Source organism: Lagenorhynchus albirostris, chromosome 4, assembly GCF_949774975.1.
Source record: "Lagenorhynchus albirostris chromosome 4, mLagAlb1.1, whole genome shotgun sequence".
Lineage (NCBI taxonomy): Eukaryota > Metazoa > Chordata > Mammalia > Artiodactyla > Delphinidae > Lagenorhynchus > Lagenorhynchus albirostris.
The window spans coordinates 77,100,402-77,120,978 of NC_083098.1; the positions used below are offsets into that span (position 1 = coordinate 77,100,402).

Below are 20,577 nucleotides of genomic sequence, written 5' to 3' on the forward strand. Positions count from 1 at the left end.
ATTGATTGATTTGCATATGTTGAAGAATCCTTGCATTCCTGGGATAAATACCACTTGATCATGGTGTATGATCCTTTTAATGTGCTGTTGGATTGTTTGCTAGTATTTTGTTGAGGATTTTTGCATCTATGTTCATCAGTGATATTGGCCTATAGTTTTTAAAGTTAGGTTTTTGAATTATCTTATGAACGATCCTTCACTTTGCTTCCTAGAGCTTTGTCCCTGACATGCATTCATTTAACTCTCTCTGTGGTATTATATAAGTAGGTTTCCTTGTTTACGGTGTTTTTCAAAGTTTATCGTCAGAATTAGGTTTAAGTAAAATCATTGTATAGAGCCAACTGTTCTGCTTTAGAAGAATAGTGGAAGGCAGTGGTTTTCACCCTGGCTGCACAGTAGAGCCACCTTAGGGGGTTTTCAAAAACATACAGATGCCTGGGCCTCCCTTCAAAGATTTTGATTCTGATTTAAGGAGTTGCCAGAGAAGGCTGGCAAGGACCAGCATCAGGTCAGAAAACTTGACTTAGCCAGAATGCTGCGAGTGGATATGAAATCTTTTCCAGAGGGCAGAATTGTTATAAACAGTCTGACAGAGACAAGCTTTTATGTTTGCCAATTTACTAATTTACAGTGAGAAATACGCCAAGTGAATGAACGTTAATGCTGGAGCTGGCAGACCATTCTTTGCTCTCCTGTGAGGTAGGTCATAAAAGCTAAATTGTAATCAGGAAGTTGCGTGGAAGAGCCTAAAGATCTAAGAAATTTATATCTGTCATGCTCTGCTATAGGGGCCAGAATACTCATCCTTTTGTCCACCCTACTGGATTGTAGTTAGGTGGACATGACATTTCCATCAGCAGTGTGCTAAGTGTTAATTTCCCTATACCTTGCCAGCAGTAGATCCAATTATTCTTTTAATATTTGGCACAAATTTAACATTTGTGTATAAAATGAAAGCTCACTGCTAGTGTGATTTTCATTTTCTGGGCATTACAAAGTTTGAATATTTTTTCATATGTTTGTTGTCTTCTTAGATTGGTTCTTATGTGAACTGTCTAATTATGTCTTTTGCCAGTTTTTTCTCTGTTGTGTTGTCTTTTTTTATAAATTTGTAAGAGCTCTTTGAATATATTTTATATTTTCTGTCATCTGCATTCTGTTTTTTCCCCAACTTTGTCCTTTCTTGTTTATGGTATCATTTGCCTCATAAATATTTAAAAATTTTATTTGGTTGAGTACATTCATCTTTTTCTTTCTCTCTCTCTGTTTTATTTTTTAATAATTTTGGGCGTTCTATCTTGGCTAAAAGTCTCCTCTCTCCTGGATTATACATGTTGACTTTGAACTTTTTTTTCTAAGACTTTAAAACATTTTTACTTCATATCCATCTGGAATTTGGTTTTTGAATATATTATGTTTATTTTTCTGCAGATGAGTAGGAATATAGTCCAACATTATTACTAAATAAATCATTCCCTCCCCTCTAATTTTGCCTATGTTGAATTCTTATTCTGGGATTTTTGGGAGGTTCTCTAATCTTTTATATTAATCTAATTTATCTGTACTTAATATTCACTAAGTTGATTACTTTTACATTGTGTTCTGATATAGTCATTATATATATATATTTACCCATTTTACTAAGTTTTTATTAATTGAAGTATATTTGATGTACAATATTACATAAGTTACAGGTGTACAATATAGTGATTCACAATTTTTAAAGGTTGTACTCTATAGTCACAAAATATTGGCTATATTCCCTGTGTTGTACATTGTATTTTTGTAGCTTATTTATATGTAATAGTTTGTACCTCTTAATCCCCTACCACTATATTGCCCCTCTCCCCTTCCCTCTTCACACTGGTAACCACTAGTTTGTTCTCTATATCTGTGAGTCTGCTTTTTTTTGTTATATTCACTAGTTAGTTGTATTTTAGATTCCACATATAAGTAATATCATACAGTATTTGTCTTTCTCTGTCTGATTTACTTTTCCTAGCATAATGTCCTCCAGGTCCATCCATGTTGTTGCAAATGGCAAAATTTCATTGTTTTTTATGGGTGAGTAGTATTCCGTATACAAATACTTACATACATATATATGTGTGTATATATATATATATATATATATATATACACACACACACACACACCATATCTTCTTTATCTGTTCATCTGTTTTTGGACACTTAGGTTGCTTCCATGTCTTGGCAATTGTTATCAATGCTGCTGTGAACATTGGGGTGCACGTATCTTTTTGAATTAGTGTTTTTGCTTTTTTCAGATATATACTCAGGAGTGGAATTGCTTGGTCATATGGTAGTTCTATTTTTAGATTTTTGAGAAACCTCCATATTGTTTTCCACAGTGGCTGCACCAATTTACATTCCCACCAACGGTGTACAAGGGTTCCCTTTTCTCCACATCTTTGCCAACATTTGTTATTTGTGGTCTTTGTTTTTTGTTTTGTTTTTGATTTTGTTTTGTTTTGCGGTACGCGGGCCTCTTACTGTTGTGGCCTCTCCCGTCGCGGAGCACAGGCTCCGGACGTGCAGGCTCAGCGGCCCCGGCTCACGGGCCCAGCCGCTCCGCCGCATGTGGGATCCTCCCGCACCGGGGCACGAACCCGTGTCCCCTGCATCGGCAGGCGGACTCTCAACCACTGCGCCACCAGGGAAGCCCTGTGGTCTTTTTGATGATAGCCATTCTGACAGGTGTAAGATGGTATCTCAGTGTGATTTTGATTTGCATTTCCCTGGTGATTAGTGATGTTCAACATTTTATGTTATATTTTGATATGTTTTGATTATAGTTATAATCTGTTCTGATTATAGTTATATTATCTTCTGATTTAGAGAATAGTGTTTATATTCTTTTTAAATAATTTTTTTTAGCTGTTCTTAGGTATTTATTCCTCCTAGTATATTCTAAGATAATTTTATCCAATACAACCTAAACAAAATAGTACTGAAATCTTAATTGGAATTGTACTAATTAATATATTAATTTTGTGAGAATTGACACATAATAACAAATCTTTTATCTATAAGTATGTCCTTACCTTTGTTCATGTCTTCTTTTTATGTTCTTTAAGAAGTTCTTGAATTTTCTTTTATATAAGTCCTATGCTTTTTTATTAAATGTATCCCTACCTATTTATATTTGTGAATAGGTTTTTATCGATTTTCATTCCTACATAATTGCTAGCTAATAAAGAAACTTCATGTCTTCTTTTTCAATATTTATAACAATGATTTCATTTTCTTGTATTATTGCATTTACTTATATCATCCCATAACCTTCAGGATGGTGTTGAATAATAAAGCAAGAATCAGCATCTTTGTTTAATTTGTTTTAATTGAAATAGATTTGGTGTTTTGAAACCTATAATAATATTTGCTGCTGGTGAATGGTAAATATTTTATTTGTTTCCTTTGTCTCTGGCTGCTGGATACCAGTAGGTGTGCAGTTGTATTTCTTTGTCAGCTAATTAAGTGTGTGAGGCATACAGCTACAGTACTGTTTTAAAGTATAATCCCAAGAGTGATGGAAGGGAAAGCAGGCTCAGTCTCTGTGAGCCTTAGTTAGCTATCAATTAAGATATTAAGAGGAAGCCCCTTTGTTCTTGGTTTGTTTAAGTCATATCAGCCTCAGGGGTATAGAGGACTCAGCCCACCTATTTAGATTCTGCTCGTCTTCTTGGAAGTCTAAGAAAAATGGCTGCACAACCATATGCAGTTATTTACCTCTGCCAAGCCCTGGGTCTAGGTATGTTTGCTGGATGAAACAGCTGGGTATGTTTGCTGCAGGATTCTGGGGTTCATATTTTCACTTTAGGGCCATCCTGTGGTGAGGCCCTGGTTCATGTCTGGCCAGAGGAGAAGATTTTGCCACAATAGGTTTTTCACTGGCAGTGAATATTTTTATGGGCAGACGAGTGGAGAACAAAAATGAAAACAACTTTTTTGTTGCTTCTGATACCATACCCACAGTTGAGATATAACTCAACTCGTTCATTTTCTGGTGGGGAAGCAGAGCTTAGAGAGGTTAAATGTTTTGACCAAGATTATAATGATATTCAGTAGCCAAGTCCAGGGCTCTTGTCTTCTGACTCCTAGGTCCATGCATATTTTAAAAATACCACATTATTTCTAAATTTTTAGAAGAGTTTCTTAGGCGAGCTTCTGAAGGTTCAAAAGACTACAGGAAAATAATAACCTCAGGGAGACTCTGGCTGAGTGAATAATGGATTATTTAGATGATAGGTCATTTTTCTTCAGCTTTATAATAAGCGATATTTCTGTAGTAGATTACAAGTAAAAAACATTGGAAATGTGCCAAAGATGTCATAGGACTTCTATGTTTAGAAATTGTTTTCAATGGGAATAGTTTAGCCTAGGATAAATAAACATTTTAGGAACAGCTGTCCAAAGAACAAGCAAAAGTCTTAATTTTTCTATCCATTGAAATTCATCCAGAAGCAAAAAAAGTTGGACTGAGTAGTGAGGAAAATGATTTCATTCACATAGAATAGACACTTAAAGTATTTAGGAAGACAGTTAATAAGAATTAAAGAGATTCCCCTATGAAGGAAAGTATACATTTTCCTTTGGGTACCTGAAAGAAGACAAATTAGTGAGGGTATGCCAGGTTCTAGATAAGACGTCTTAATTAAGATGTCAATTTTCTTCTAATTATTTTGTGAAAGTATGCATAAGCTTGGAAGTATAAGTGAATGACAATAGGTGAGAAATTCCTGAAGATAATGAGTACACCAGGAGTATTTGTGCCAACAGATGATAAACACTATTATGAAAAGTTACAATAATTAAAAGAATGGTACTGATACAAAAACTGATTGTTAATGAGCGAATAGGAAGCATATTTGAGTATGAATTTAGTTTATGATAATAAAATCAGTGACAAAATTTTAGTAAAGGTACTGAGAAGCACTGATTAAATGTTGAGGAAGAATTTTTAAATTTTTGTCGTGTAACACCCCAAGACAGATTTAAATGGAGTGAATATAACTAAAAGAGAGTTAAAAGAAAATAGAGGTAAATATATATCTGATCAAAATGGGGACGCTTTTTCTTTTTAGCCCATTTTATATAAATGAATTTGAAGAGCAACAGAAGTACTTGATTTGGCAAATAGTTATTCTAAGCAAAGAGTATGTTAATAATATAGACTTTTAAGGAAGAAAAAATGATATATCAAAATCTGGCAGTTGTGGAGGAAATAAAGCCACTGATCTGAAAGTTCTTAAACTGAGAACCTAAGTTCACATTCCATTCAAATGGGACAATCGACTTTAATTAGAAGTCAGTTTCCTTGTCATACATGAACAGTAACTTGATGTGGTGTTTTGCACCTGGTTCCTGCCAGGAATTTTACCATCTGGTTGTTAAATTATCGGCGGCTTGAAATCAGCCATGATGGGAGTATTTCCATGATGGAAATTAGCAAATGCTGCAAATCAGGACACAATTTTTTTTTTTAAAAAAAGAGGCGTTTACCAGCTTATCGCTTGAAATAAGATTTGGTTTGTTAGCATAAAATAATATGCAAAATATCTTAATAAATATTAATGTTTTGTTTCCATAAGAAGTGAATGGTGTCTGGTTTGAGATTCCTTCATTCATGAAGGAATTTTGAGGTATACCTTGCCTTATATAGCAAATTGTGTTTGTGCGCTGAACCCATCAAACAATGCTTTCATATTGTACTTCTCAACATGTACAGCGTGCACATTACTTTTCTTTTCTTCTCTTCAGAAACAGTTGCTTTCAAATGTACAGTTTTGCTTTGGATGGTTGGTTGAAAGATACACCAATCCACCTGGCCTCCCCAGAAGTTGAAGTTTTCTTTCATTCCCTAATCTGATTTTGCTATCTTTGTTTCTGCTTTCAATTTGTCTACCATATAACCTGATTTGTGTTTTTGACATTTTATTGTAATTTACTTAGTAAACTGTTTTCTTCTCTTGGTCCAAGTACATTATTGTTTTAAGCTTTGGCCTGGTCTGCTGTTTATTGTGACTCTTCTCAGGCACCTTTGGTTCTGGCTGACAGGAATAGAGTAGGCTTTTCTTTCTTTTTTAAAAAAATATTAGACTTTTTTTTTTGTGAAGAGCAGTTTCAAGTTTACAGAAATTTGAACAGAAAGTACAGAGAGTTCCCATGTACCCGCTTCTGCTACCCACCCCTCCCAGCCCTGCCCATTTCCCCTACTATTGATATTTTACGTTAATGTGATACATTTGTTACAATTGATGAACCTACATAGACATATCATAATCACCCAAAGTCCATAGTTTACAATATCAGTCTTGGTGTGGTGCATTCTGTGGGTCTTGACAAATGTATAATGGCATGCATCCATCATTGCAGCGTCATACAGAATAGTACTGTGCCCCTAAAAATCCTCTGTGTTGGGCTTCCCTGGTGGCGCAGTGGTTGAGAGTCCGCCTGCCGTTGCAGGGGACGCGGGTTCGTGCCCCGGTCCGGGAGGATCCCACATGCCGCGGAGCAGCTGGGCCCGTGAGCCATGGCTGCTGAGCCTGCGCGTCCGGAGCCTGCGCTCCGCAACGGGAGGGGCCACAACAGTGAGAGGCCCGCGTACCGCAAAAAAAAAAAAAAAAAAAAGAAAAAATCCTCTGTGTTCCACCTATGTATCCTTCCCTCCCTCCAACCCCTGGCAGTCACTCATCTTTTTATTGTCTTCATAGTTTTGCCTTTTCTGGAATGTCAAATAGTTGGAATCACACAATATGTAGCCTTTTCAGATTGGCTTATTCTACTTAGTAACATGCATTTAAGTTTCCTCCAAGTCTTTTCATGGCTATATAATTCATTTCGTTTTAGCACTGAATAATACTACATTGTCCGATGTACCAGTTTGTTTATCCATTCACCTACTGAAGGACATCTTGATTGGTTCTAAGTTTTGGCAATTATGAATAAAGCTGCTAAAAACATCCGTGTGCAGGTTTTTGTGTGTATATGTTTTCAACTCCTTTGGGGAAATACCAAAGAGCACAGTTGCTGTGTTGTGTGGTAAGAATATATTTAGTTTTGTAAGAAACCTTCAAACTGCCTTCCCTTTTACATTTTCACCAGTGGTGACTGAGAGTTCCTGTTGTTTCACATCCTCACCAGCATTTGTTTTTGTCAATGTTATAGATTTTGATCATTTTAATAGTTGTGTAGTGGTGTTAACTGAAAAAAAAAAAAAAAGCACAACCTAAAAGTTGAGAATTGTGTGTGCTGAGGACTTCGGCCTAGGACGCAGCCTCTAAGATAGCTCTGAGGGACTGGTCCTGAGAGGTAAGGGAGGAGCTAGGATACATAGGAGTTTTTGCAACAAAAAACCAGGTCGTTGGAACATCAAAAGATTACTGTTAATTAAAAAAACCCAGACATCTCATGTTAGTGTATTTAGCACTTTCCTGTGTGCTAAATCCATTAGCACATAGAAAGATGCAAGAGTCTGGGCTCATTGAAATCATTCCTTTGATATGCACCTTAACTATCTAGGGCCAGTATCCTGTTTTTCTCCATCCTGAATCCCCTCAGAGTGCATGTTGGGGGGGCTGCAGTGGCTAATGGCTTGACGTTGGCAGCACCCTTTGTTTACTGATATGGCAGGTGACATTTTCCATCCACAGTGGTATCTCATTGTTGTCTTAATTTGCATTTCTCTGAAGACGTATGATGTGGAGCATCTTTTCATATGCTTACTTGTCATCTGTATGTCTTCTTTGGTGAGGGGTCTATTCAGATGTTTTGCCCATTTTTTAATTGGATTGTTTATCTTCTAAGTGCATTTTAAGAATTGTTATATAGTTTGGATAACAGTTTACCGGATATGTGTTTTGCAAAGGTTTTCTCCCAGTCTGTGTCTTTTCATTCTCTTAACAGTATCTTTTGCAGAGCTGAAGTTAGTAATTTTAATACAGCTCAGTTTATCAATTTTTCTTTCATGGGTTGTGCTTTTAGTGTTGTATCTAATAAAGTCATAGCTAAACCCAAGAACTGTTAGATTTTCTCCTTCTTATAGTCTGGGAATTTTATAGTTTTGCATTTTACATTTCGATCTATGACCTATGATCCATTTCGAGTTAGTTTTTGTAAAAGATGTAGGTTCTGTGTCTAGATTTTTGGGGTGGGGGCATGTGGATGTCCAGTCATTCCAACACCATTTGTTGAAAAGTCTTTTTCCATTGATAGCCTTTGCTTCTTTGTCAAAGATTAGTTTCACTTGACTCTGTCTTTGTGAGTCTGTTCCTGGGCTCTCTATTCTATTCCACTGATCTATTTATGTATTCTTTAACTAGTACCATACTATCTTGTTTACTGTAGCATTAAAGTAAGTTCTGAAGTCGGGTAGTGTCAGTCCTCCAACTTTCTTGTTCTTCAATATTGTGTTGGCTATTCTGGGTCATTTGCCTCTTTATATAAACTTCAGAATCGGTTTGTTGATAGCCACAAAATAACTTGCTGGGATAGGCTTGCTTTTTAAACTAAGAATTGTGCTTTTGCCTTTTAAAATAAGAGATATTTTTGACTTTTGGTCTTGTTCAAAGACCCTTTACCTTATACCTTTTCTTTCTTAGGTTGTCATCAACATGTTTACTACTAACCAATATAAGTAAATAATTATAATAAGTAAGCAATTGTGTGGTATTTTGTTACTTTTCTGTATTTATATAAATCTCTTTGTAAATATGTGTGTAATATGCATGTATATATAAGATTATGACCACAAAGTAGTGATTTTTTATCCCTAAAGACCTGTTTTTGGGGGTGAGGGTACTGCAGGCAGCTTTCATAGACTCCACTGGGGTCTTTTTAAAACTACATCCACCCTCCCCTACTCATCCTTATCTAAAACACCTCAGTCACTGAGTCACTGTGCATTTTGGGGGATGTTACTGTTTAGTGTTGTGCATAAGAATATAATAGAGCTAGAAAACACTGAGAACCGCTGCTGTAAAGTAATGAAACCAAACATGTATCAGCTTAGGGTTTTTGTGTCTCTTCTCCCTTGTCTGTTCTCCTTCATTGAAGTTCAGTTTATCTTATAAAGGTATAGGAGTCTTATGAGCATGAAAAAGGTAATTTTTAAATGAAACATGCTAAGAACAGTGCTATATAGAGAGTTAGCTGTCTAAAAATACTGTATTTATGTTTTATTTGCACCTTATCTAAGAGAAAGAGTATACATGCTAGGTTAATTTTTATATTTTATCTTAATTTTATATGTTAATTATTCAGGTCTTACTATATTCTTATTATTATCAGAGTTTTATAGATTTATATTCCAAGGATGTTTAGTCTGACATTGGGTTTTTACAACTTGTAATTCAATGCCTGAATTGTGTTAAGAGTTACACTCTAACATTTATGTCTTTATTCTCCCATAGGCTTATATAAAATTTCAAAAAATTTTAATAGCATGTAGAGAAATAGGCTTGTTTAACCTCATAAAATATTTAACTCAAGCAGTCTGGTGACATCAGGTTAATCTAGTTATGTGTAAACTAGCATTCTTACCCTGCTTAGAGTGACCATCCCTTTTTCTTAACTATTAGCAGAATATGAGAAAAAATCACATATCTTCACCAAAGCTGAACATTATAATGAAATACACAATTTGGGGAAACCACTTTGATAAATGAAAAGTATTATTTAATTTTTATTTATTTTTAAAATATTAGTGAGTTTAAATATTATTTTCATGGTTACTGGCTTCTTCTGTTATATCTTTTGTAGCTTGTTTCTTCATGTCCTTTGTCCAGTTTTCAGTTTGGGGGTATGGGTCTTTTTCTAACTGATTTCATTAGAGCTTTGTGGATGGAGGTAAAAGTGATTAACTCTTAATAAGTAATTTTCATTAAAATTTGATTTTTTAAAAAATTGAAGTATTTTTATTTTGGAAGATACTGCAGGTCTTTGGAAGATAAACCTTTATCTGGAAGATAAATACTGGTTTCCCTAAAACTTTTGGCTGTATTGGCAAATTTCTTAAAATATGCAATTATGATATGTAGGAATATTTGTTTATGCTTAATTTATGTTTATGATTTTTTAGGAAGTAGAAGACAGTAAGGGTGAGTTTTTGAGAGGTCATTTTAACTAAAGTTTTTTCTTTTTGAGGAGACTTTAAAGGTTACAATGTTATTAAGATTATACTTCATCAGAGTCTAGAATGCAAGTGCCAAAGACTATCATAGCTTCTTGTTTAAAACGTTTATTGTAAAGTTAAAGCCAAAGAAACTTTGTAACTGTCTTATCTTATGAATCTTAATTAAAATATATATTTTGTATCTGCTGCCATAAGTCAAAATCTTAAAAGTGTTTCATCCTCATTTTTATTTCTAAAATGTAAATTAAAATTCTAGAAACTATCTGGGTAGGCTTTTCCACTATTTTATGATTCCCAAGAGTTATTCAACATGTGTGGATATAAAATATAGAATATTCTTTTTTTTTTTTTTAATATAGAATATTCTTAATGACTCAGAATAAATTTTTAAAATTTAAGATCTCCTTTCCCCACAATGACGTTTGTTAACACATTCTCTCCTTTATAATACACAGTGTTGGATCATGAAACAGAGTAAACAAACAAGTCATTGTTTAAAATAAATAGTGTGCACTGTGTTCAAAGTACTGTGAATTTTTGTTTTGAATTGTTATTATATAATTTTAGTTCTAGAATACATTACATATTATATTTTAATTTTATGTGATACAAAGATATTTATTTTAGATGCAATATTAACAGTTTATAACATTCTTCAGATTATTATTTTAAATATTTAAGCATCATGTATGACTAACTTCTAATCTTAACCTTGGTGGAAAATATTCTGTTCTATATAAATAAGTAAGTAAATGAAGATAATGAATAGGACATGAAAGTAAGCCATTCTTTGGTATTTGGAAGTTCAGTCTTTTTTTTTCCCCCTGGCTGCACCGCACAGCTTGTGGGGTCTTAGCTCCCCGACCAGGGATTGAACCCGGGCCCTTAGCTGTGAAAGTGTGGAGTCCTAACCACCAGACTGCCAGGGAACTCCCGGAAGTTCAGTCTTTCAAAAATATTTATTTTTCTTAAATTTGCAAATTATTTTTTCTGAAGTGACTGCCATAACCTGACTTTATATTGCTTTCTAGAATTTTCTTTGGGTGTTATCACAGTCACCTTTAGATATCTTGACACATACTATGTTTGGCAGAGTAGGGTTTTCTTTTTTTTTTTTAAGTTGACGGAACAATTCCTTATAAGTTGGGAGTGTGTTTATTTAGATTAAATTTATTGTCCTGTGGTTATATACACACATACACATAAGCAGAAATTCAGTCTTTGAAAAACTGTGCTCTGCTTCCTGTTTCAAGGAGGGAGTTATTTATAGGACAGCATATTGAAAGGGTAGTATCTAGAGATCAGCCTGAGGGAGAGGAGTACATTCTTGGAGGTTCTCTGTGAATATTCCAGGCCAAAGGGATGTCACAAGCTGAGGTTAGAGAATGGGAGGGTCTATAATATACAACAGCCTGGAAGATCGAGGTGACTGGATAAACTGTAGATAAAAGCCAGGTAGACTGCCCAGGTAGTCAAAGGAACAGAACAGGTGAAGATAAACGGCAAGCAGTGGTGTGTGCTCTCTTTGTGCCACACTTGATGCGAAGCCCTGTTTGCCAGGCACGGTTGATATCATCCCTATCTCTCCTTTGAATGATTCAAAGAAAAGTCCTATGAGTCATGTTTTATTTCCTTCATTGCACATAACTTTGTTTAGAATTCATTTGTTCATTCAATACATATTTATTGTATACCTAGTATATATACCAGGCACTGTTCTAGGCTCGTGGGATTCATCAGTGAACAAAAAAGACAGAAGAGGATCTTTGTTCTAATAGCATTTACAACAGTAGGGTAGGGAGAAAAAGAGTACATAGTAAACATAATATATAACTAAATTATAGTTATGTTGGGCAGTATGTTAGAAGGTGACAAGTGTAATAGACAAAAATAGAGTCTGGTAATACAGATTGGGAGATCTGGATGGGATTTAGGGGGAGGATACATATTAAATAGGGTGGTTATGGTTGGCCTAATTGAGTTGATTATTAAAGTAGAGTTCTTTTGTTTCTTTTATTTTTAGCTTCAGCACAAGTCAGCAAAGTGAATAAGTACTGCATTTCTTCCAACTTTCATTCCACTTTGGGGAAAAAGAATATCATCATGTCAAGCATTACGATTGACCCGGATGTCAAGCCTGGTGAATATGTCATCAAGAGCCTCTTTGCAGAATTTGCTGTTCAAGCTGAAAAGAAAATTGAAGTTGTAATGGCTGAACCCTTGGTGAGTAGAGCTGACCTATAAATCCAATATTTTCTTGACTTGCATTAACCATTATATTACAAATTTTCCAAAGAAAATAATATACTTGAAAAAATATTAAAGGAAGCCAATCTGAAAAGGGTACGTACTGTATAATTCCAACTGTATGACATTCTAGAAAAGGCAAAGCTGTGGAGACAGTAAAAGATCAGTGGTTGCCAGGGGTTGGGCAGGGGTAGGGGTGGGATGAATAGGCAGACACAGAGGATTTTTAGGACAATGAATATATTCTGTATGATATTATAATGGTGGATACATGTCATTATACATTTGTCCAAACCCATAGAATATGCAACACCCGTTGTGAACTGTAGTGCAATCTGTAGACTTTGGATGATTAGGCTGTGTCAGTGTAGGTTCATCTGTTATAACAAATGCACCCCTCTGGCGTGGAATGTTGATAATGGCGGGGGCTACGCGTGTAAGGGCACAGGGGAATATGGGAAGTCTATCTTTCCACTCAGTTTCGCTGTGAACCTAAAACTGCTCTCAAAAATAAAGTCTTCACAAAAAATTAAGGGGTAGGCCAGTAGTAAAGTGATGATCTAAAAAGCTGTAATGACTCTAGAACCCACTTTGATAAGTTACTGCAGGTCACCAAAGAACAAAAATGGATTTCACCAATGGGAATTGTTGAGACAGATAAAACATAAGAGAAAACCTAAAACATTCTGTGAGTTAATGATGTGACAGTAGCCAGACTTATAATGAACACGTAAACAGCTTTGAACTTACAGTACACGAGGATACTTAAAGAATGTGAGGAGCTCTGTGTGAGTCGAGCTTATGGTGACGAAGGAAGAAAAAGACCAAAAACAAATGTCTGGGTTGGATTCTAACGAATTGTGGTGGCTATTATGATAGATAATACAGTGGTTGGGCAGTAAGAGGGAGAACAGATGAAAGGCAAAGACTGTTTAGTTATTGTATATAATTCAGGCTGGAATGAAAAGAGCTAGGGAACTAGGGCATTAATAGTGGAGAAGTGGTTGCAGAAAAAAGTGAGATAAACAACAGAAGCAGAATCAGTAGAACTTGGCACATAATTAGGAGTAGGTGTTTCGAGTGAGAGTGAAGGGTTAAAGATTTTTGAAGTGTTAGAAAAGATGGTAGTGTATTTACTTAGGTAAAGAAAACAGGAATGTTATTGGGGTAGTAAAGGTGATTAAGATAATTTTTCCTTTGTGTATGTTAAGCTTGAGCTACTAGCGATCTAAACCATGTGGAACTATTTGATTGGTAGCTGGAGATTCCTTTTGGGAACTCACAAGAAATATAGATTTTGGCATCATCTACATGAGGGTGATAAAGCTAAAAGAGCACATGATAATATCAAGGGAAGAGACTATAGAATAGCATTATTATTGTCAAATAATATAGAGAGGCAGAACACAGTGAACACTGAGGAAGAGCGTATTGGACTTGGAAATTAAACAGCCTGAGAACAGTTTTAGCAGGATGATATAACTTTAGGAAGCAACTCTTTGGGTTTGAAGGGAATGGATATGGGATGTATCAAGATCACGCTGGTAGGTTAGAAGTACGGTGATGATAATGAAGATGGAGGTAGAGGATGTAATAGCTAAAATTTATTTATTCCTTAGACAACTGGATTAGCGATAGGTCTTCACTGCCATTTTGAGACTCAGAGGGTTTGTTACTTGTCTGAAGCCCAGAGCCAATAAGCAGCAGAGTGAAGAGTTAGGCTTAACTCAATCTGCTGTCCTTCCTCAGAAGGAAGGGAGGAAAGGAACGGAAAAGAGAATAATGATGACCTAAGAAGGAAGGGAAGTTGAGGAAGTATCATAGGTTCTTAATTTTCTTAGTGAAGTAGGACTTAACATTACTCATAATATGATGGTATGTGTGTGGGTACATGCATGCCTCGAGTTTCTTTCTGATCATTAAATAGAGGAAACTACTCTGAAGAAAGCATCTATGAAATAATGTATTTGAGGTTTAATAAATAATAATAGGTAAAAGATCATTAACCAAAATGTATATTTTAAAGCTGTGCATCTCACTATATTCAATTTAAGTCATTCCACGATTACTTTCTGCATATCAAATTAATGTTTTTATACCAATGTATATATATCTTACAGCATGTATAAAATATAAAATTCTGTTTTAGAAATTAGGATTACAAGAGTCTATAGATATGAATTAATGATTATAAGACTTGATTAGAAATGTACTTACTCTATAAAATGTTATTTTCTTCATCCATGGTCTATGAATTACATGATAGATCGCTACACTAACCTACTTAAATAACGTACAGTCAGAAAGGGAACCACTTTTTAAAAAATACATTAGAAAAAGTTTATGGAGCCTGGTGACTATGGTTGATAATACTATATTGTATAACTGAAATTTGCCAAGAAAGTAGAACTTAAGTGTTCTCACCAAAAAAAAAAAAAAAAAAAAAAGAAAGAAAGAAAGGAAAAAGTGAATATGTGAGGTGATAGATGTTTTAATTAACTTGAAGGTGGGAATCCTTTCACAGTATATATGTATATATCGCATTGTATACTTTAAATATATTACACTTTTATTTATTACTTATATCTCAATAAGCCTGAAAAAATGTTTATTAAAATTTTTAAACTTAGATAAAAGTAGAGATTATAGTATAATGAACCCTCAGCAATCAGCTGGCTTCAGCAATTTGCAACTTACACAGCACATATTTAAAACTTACCTATTTTATAAAATATTTTTAAACAGCACCATGTGCTATGGTCCTAAGAGCTCTAAGATATTTTATATTCTTAAAGGAATTTTAATTTTGAAATGTGAAAGTCTTCAGAGTAAAACAGTTAAAATACGAGTGAAACTTCCTAATTTGAATGAGTCTATAATATGGTGATTTTCCATCTTTCTCCTTCCTTTTTCTCCCAATGCCATTGTTACTGTCCTAGCTCAGGGCCAAGTTCTGTCATATTAGGCCATTGCATTAGCCTTCTACGCAGTCAAGAAGTGGTTCACTTCCTTCCCATTTTCCTTGTTCTCACCAGACTTTTCCTCATCTAAAATACAAATATTGCCTTTCTGCTTTAGAAATCTTGCTTCCTTTTCATTGCTGTGGATTAAATTGAAGTTCTTGGTGAGTCATTTCAGCCTCTTCACAGTCTCGTTACAGTTTGCGTAATGTCTCATGATTCTCCTATCCTGATGTATGCTGTGACACTTAAAAGTATCCTCTAGGGCCTCCCTGGTGGCGCAGTGGTTGAGAGTCCGCCTGCCGATGCAGGGGACGCGGGTTCGTGCCCTGGTCCGGGAAGATCCCGCATGCCGCGGAGTGGCTGGGCCCGTGAGCCATGGCCGCTGAGCCTGCACGTCAGGAGCCTGTGCTCCGCAACGGGAGAGGCCACAACAGTGGGAGGCCCGTGTACCGCAAAAAAAAAAAAAAAAAAAAAAAAAAAGTATCCTCTATATATTCTGTTGTTCTGATGTATTTTTTATTTTTCTCTCAATCTAAAATGCTTTTTTGTTCAAAGTGTCATTTTATTTTTATGTCGTTTATTTATTTATTTTTGGCTGCGTTGGGTCTTCGTTTTTGCACGTGGGCTTTCTCTAGTGTGGTGAGCGGGGGCTACTCTTCTTTGTGGTGCGCGGGCTTCTCATTGCAGTGGCTTCTCTTGTTGCGGAGCACGGGCTGTAGGTGTGCGGGCTTCAGTAGTTGTGGCCCGTGGGCTCTAGAGCACAGGCTCAGTAATCGTGGCACATGGGCTTAGTTGCTCCGCGGCATGTGGGATCTTCCCGGACCATGGCTCGAACCCGTGTCTCCTGCATTGGCAGGCGGATTCTTAACCACTGCGCCACCAGGGAAGTCTTAAAATGCTTTTAATTCCTCTGTTTTTAAACCTCTACTCATTCTTCCAACTTCCCACATCTTCCCTCTAACATAGTAATCCTTCCCCAAACTAAATGAATCTTTGTTTTACCATAATAATTTGTTCATACTCCTCGATTCTGACATTGTCATATTATGGTTAATTGCTTACATGTTTATCTTTTCTGATGTGAGCTACTTGATATCAGGAACCAGGTCTCTTTTTCCTCTGTACCTGCAGCACTGCCCTTGGTGGTAGGTGCTTAGTAAAAGTTTGTTTTTTAAATTGAATGTAGCCTTAAGAACATTGCTGTGGCCTGTGCCCTTTTTCTTCTAACAAAGCATAGTATCACTGTGTTAGCCAGAGCTTCTGATAGTTCTTTCAGAATAGTCTGATGTTGACTATATTTTATTCATTCATTTACCAGTTAATTTCAGAAACATCTGCTGTGTAATTGAAAATGAAATTATTATTATTATTTTTTCTGTCCTCTTTTTTTTTTTTTTAACATCTTTATTGGAGTATAATTGCTTTACAATGGTATGTTAGTTTCAGCTTCACAACAAAATGAATCAGTTATATATATACATATATTCCCATATCTCTTCCCGCTTGCGTCTCCCTCCCTCCCACCCTCCCTATCCCACCCCTCCAGGCGGTCACAAAGCACCGAGCTGATCTCCCTGTGCTATGCGGCTGCTTCCCACTAGCTATCTACCTTACATTTGGTAGTGTATATATGTCCATGCCTCTTTATCGCTTTGTCACCGTTTACCCTTCCCCCTCCCCATAGCCTCAAGTGCATTCTCTAGTAAGTCTGTGTCTTTATTCCTGTTTCACCCCTAGGTTTTTCATGACATTTTTTTTTTTTAAATTCCATATATATGTGTTAGCATACGGTATTTGTCTCTCTCTTTCTGACTTACTTCACTCTGTATGACAGACTCTAGGGCCATCCACCTCATTACAAATAGCTCAATTTCGTCTCTTTTTATGGCTGAGTAATATTCCATTGTATATATGTGCCACATCTTCTTTATCCATTCATCCGATGATGGACACTTAGGTTGTTTCCATCTCTGGGCTATTGTAAATAGGGCTGCAATTAACATTTTGGTACATGACTCTTTTTGAATTATGGTTTTCTCAGGGTATATGCCCAGTAGTGGGATTGCTGGGTCATATGGTAGTTCTATTTGTAGCTTTTTAAGGAACCTCCATACTGTTCTCCACAGTGGCTGTATCAATTTACATTCCCACCAACAGTGTAAGAGGGTTCCCTTTTCTCCACACCCTCTCCAGCATTTATTGTTTCTAGATTTTTTGATGATGGCCATTCTGACTGGTGTGAGATGATATCTCATTGTAGTTTTGATTTGCATTTCTCTCATGATTAGTGATGTTGAGCATTCTTTCATGTGTTTGTTGGCACTCTGTATATCTTCTTTGGAGAAATGTCTATTTACGTCTGCCCATTTTTGGATTGGGTTGTTTGTTTTTTTGTTATTAAGCTGCATGAGCTGCTTATAAATTTTGGAGATCAATCCTTTGTCAGTTGCTTCATTTGCAAATATTTTCTCCCATTCTGAGGGTTGTCTTTTGGTCTTCTTTATGGTTTCCTTTGCTGCGCAAAAGCTTTTAAGTTTCATTAGGTCCCATTTGTTTACTCTTGTTTTTATTTACATTTCTCTAGGAGGTGGGTCAAAAAGGACCTTGCTGTGATTTATGTCATAGAGTGTTCTGCCTATGTTTTCCTCTAAGAGTTTGATAGTTTCTGGCCTTACATTTAGGTCTTTAATCCATTTTGAGCTTATTTTTGTGTATGGTGTTAGGGAGTGATCTAGTCTCATACTTTTACATGTAGCTGTCCAGTTTTCCCAGCACCACTTATTGAATAGGCTGTCCTTTCTCCACTGTACATTTCTGCCTCCTTTGTCAAAGATAAGGTGACCATATGTGCGTGGGTTTATCTCTGGGCTTTCTATCCTGTTCCATTGATCTATATTTCTGTTTTTGTGCCAGTACCATACTGTCTTGATTACTGTAGCTTTGTAGTATAGTCTGAAGTCAGGAAGCCTGATTCCTCCAGCTCCATTTTTCGTTCTCAAGATTGCTTTGGCTATTCGGGGTCTTTTGTGTTTCCATACAAATTGTGAAATTTTTTGTTCTAGTTCTGTGAAAAATGCCAGTGGTAGTTTGATAGGGATTGCATTGAATCTGTAGATTGCTTTGGGTAGTAGAGTCATTTTCACAATGTTGATTCTTCCAATCCAAGAACATGTTATATCTCTCCATCTATTTGTATCATCTATAATTTCTTTCATCAGTGTCTTATAATTTTCTGCATACAGATCTTTTGTCTCCTTAGGTAGGTTTATTCCTAGGTATTTTATTCTTTTTGTTGCAATGGTAAATGGGAGTGTTTTCTTGATTTCACTTTCAGATTTTTCATCCTTAGTGTATAGGAATGCCAGAGATTTCTGCGCATTAATTTTGTATCCTGCTACTTTACCAAATTCATTGATTAGCTCTAGTAGTTTTCTGGTAGTATCTTTAGGATTCTCTATGTATAGTATCATGTCATCTGCAAACAGTGACAGCTTTACTTCTTCTTTTCTGATTTGGATTCCTTTTATTTCCTTTTCTTCTCTGATTGCTGTGGCTAAAACTTCCAGAACTATGTTGAATAAGAGTGGTGAGAGTGGGCAACCTTGTCTTGTTCCTGATCTTAGTGGAAATGGTTTCAGTTTTTCACCATTGAGGATGATGTTGGCTGTGGGTTTGTCATATATGGCCTTTATTATGTTGAGGAAAGTTCCCTCTATGCCTACTTTCTGCAGGGTTTTTATCATAAATGGGTGTTGAATTTTGTCAAAAGCTTTCTCTGCATCTATTGAGATGATCATATGGTTTTTCTCCTTCAATTTGTTAATATGGTGTATCACGTTGATTGATTTGCGTATATTGAAGAATCCTTGCATTCCTGGAATAAACCCCACTTGATCATGGTGTATGATCCGTTTAATGTGCTGTTGGATTCTGTTTGCTAGTATTTTGTTGAGGATCTTTGCATCTATGTTCATCAGTGATATTGGCCTGTAGTTTTCTTTCTTTGTGACATCCTTGTCTGGTTTTGGTATCAGGGTGATGGTGGCCTCGTAGAATGAGTTGGGGAGTGTTCCTCCCTCTGCTATATTTTGGAAGAGTCTGAGAAGGATAGGTGATAGCTCTTCTCTAAATGTTTGATAGAATTCGCCTGTGAAGCCATCTGGTCCTGGGCTTTTGCTTGTTGGAAGATTTTTAATCACAGTTTCAATTTCAGTGCTTGTGATTGGTCTGTTCATATTTTCTATTTCTTCCTGATTCAGTCTTGGCAGGTTGTGCCTTTCTAAGAATTTGTCCATTACTTCCAGGTTGTCCATTTTATTGGCATAGAGTTGCTTGTAGTAATCTCTCATGATCTTTTGTATTTCTGCAGTGTCAGTTGTTACTTCTCCTTTTTCATTTCTAATTCTATTGATTTGAGTCTTCTCCCTTTTTTTCTTGATGAGTCTGGCTAATGATTTTGTTTATCCTTTCAAAGAACCAGCTTCTAGTTTTATTGATCTTTGCTATCGTTTCCTTCATTTCTTTTTCATTTATTTCTGATCTGATTTTTATGATTTCTTTCCTCCTGCTAACTTTGGGGTTTTTTGTTCTTCTTTCTCTAATTGCTTTAGGTGCAAGGTTAGGTTGTTTATTCGAGATGTTTTCTGTTTCTTAAGGTAAGATTGTATTGCTATAAACTTCCCTCTTAGAACTGCTTTTGCTGCATCCCATAGATTTTGAGTCGTCGTGTCTCCATTGTCATTTGTTTCTAGGTATTTTTTGATTTCCTCTTTGATTTCTTCAGTGATCACTTCGTTATTAAGTAGTGTATTGTTTAGCCTCCATGTGTTTGTATTTTTTACAGATCTTCTCCTGTAATTGATATCGAGTCTCATAGCGTTGTGGTTGGAAATGATACTTGATACAATTTCAATTTTCTTAAATTTACCAAGGCTTGATTTGTGACCCAAGATATGATCTATCCTGGAGAATGTTCCATGAGCACTTGAGAAAAATGTGTATTCTGTTGTTTTTGGATGGAATGTCCTATAAATAGCAAATAACTCCATCTCGTTTAATGTATCATTTAAAGCTTGTGTTTCCTTATTTATTTTCATTTTGGATGATCTGTCCATTGGTGAAAGTGGGGTGTTAAAGTCCCCTACTATGAATGTGTTACTGTAGGTTTCCCCTTTTATGGTTGTCAGTATTTGCCTTATGTATTGAGGTGCACCTA

At 35.8% G+C, this 20,577-nt stretch overlaps 1 protein-coding gene across 1 annotated transcript in view; it reads left to right on the plus strand.

Moving 5' to 3' along the window:
- The window catches only part of FRYL (FRY like transcription coactivator), a 249,383-nt gene that overhangs the window by 93,619 nt on the left and 135,187 nt on the right, over nt 1-20,577 (plus strand). Inside the window, exon 4 of the mRNA XM_060148216.1 lies at nt 12,176-12,375. Within this exon, the coding sequence (XP_060004199.1) occupies nt 12,256-12,375 (120 nt within the window). The 5' untranslated portion in view covers nt 12,176-12,255. The remainder of the gene's footprint in view (nt 1-12,175; nt 12,376-20,577) is intronic.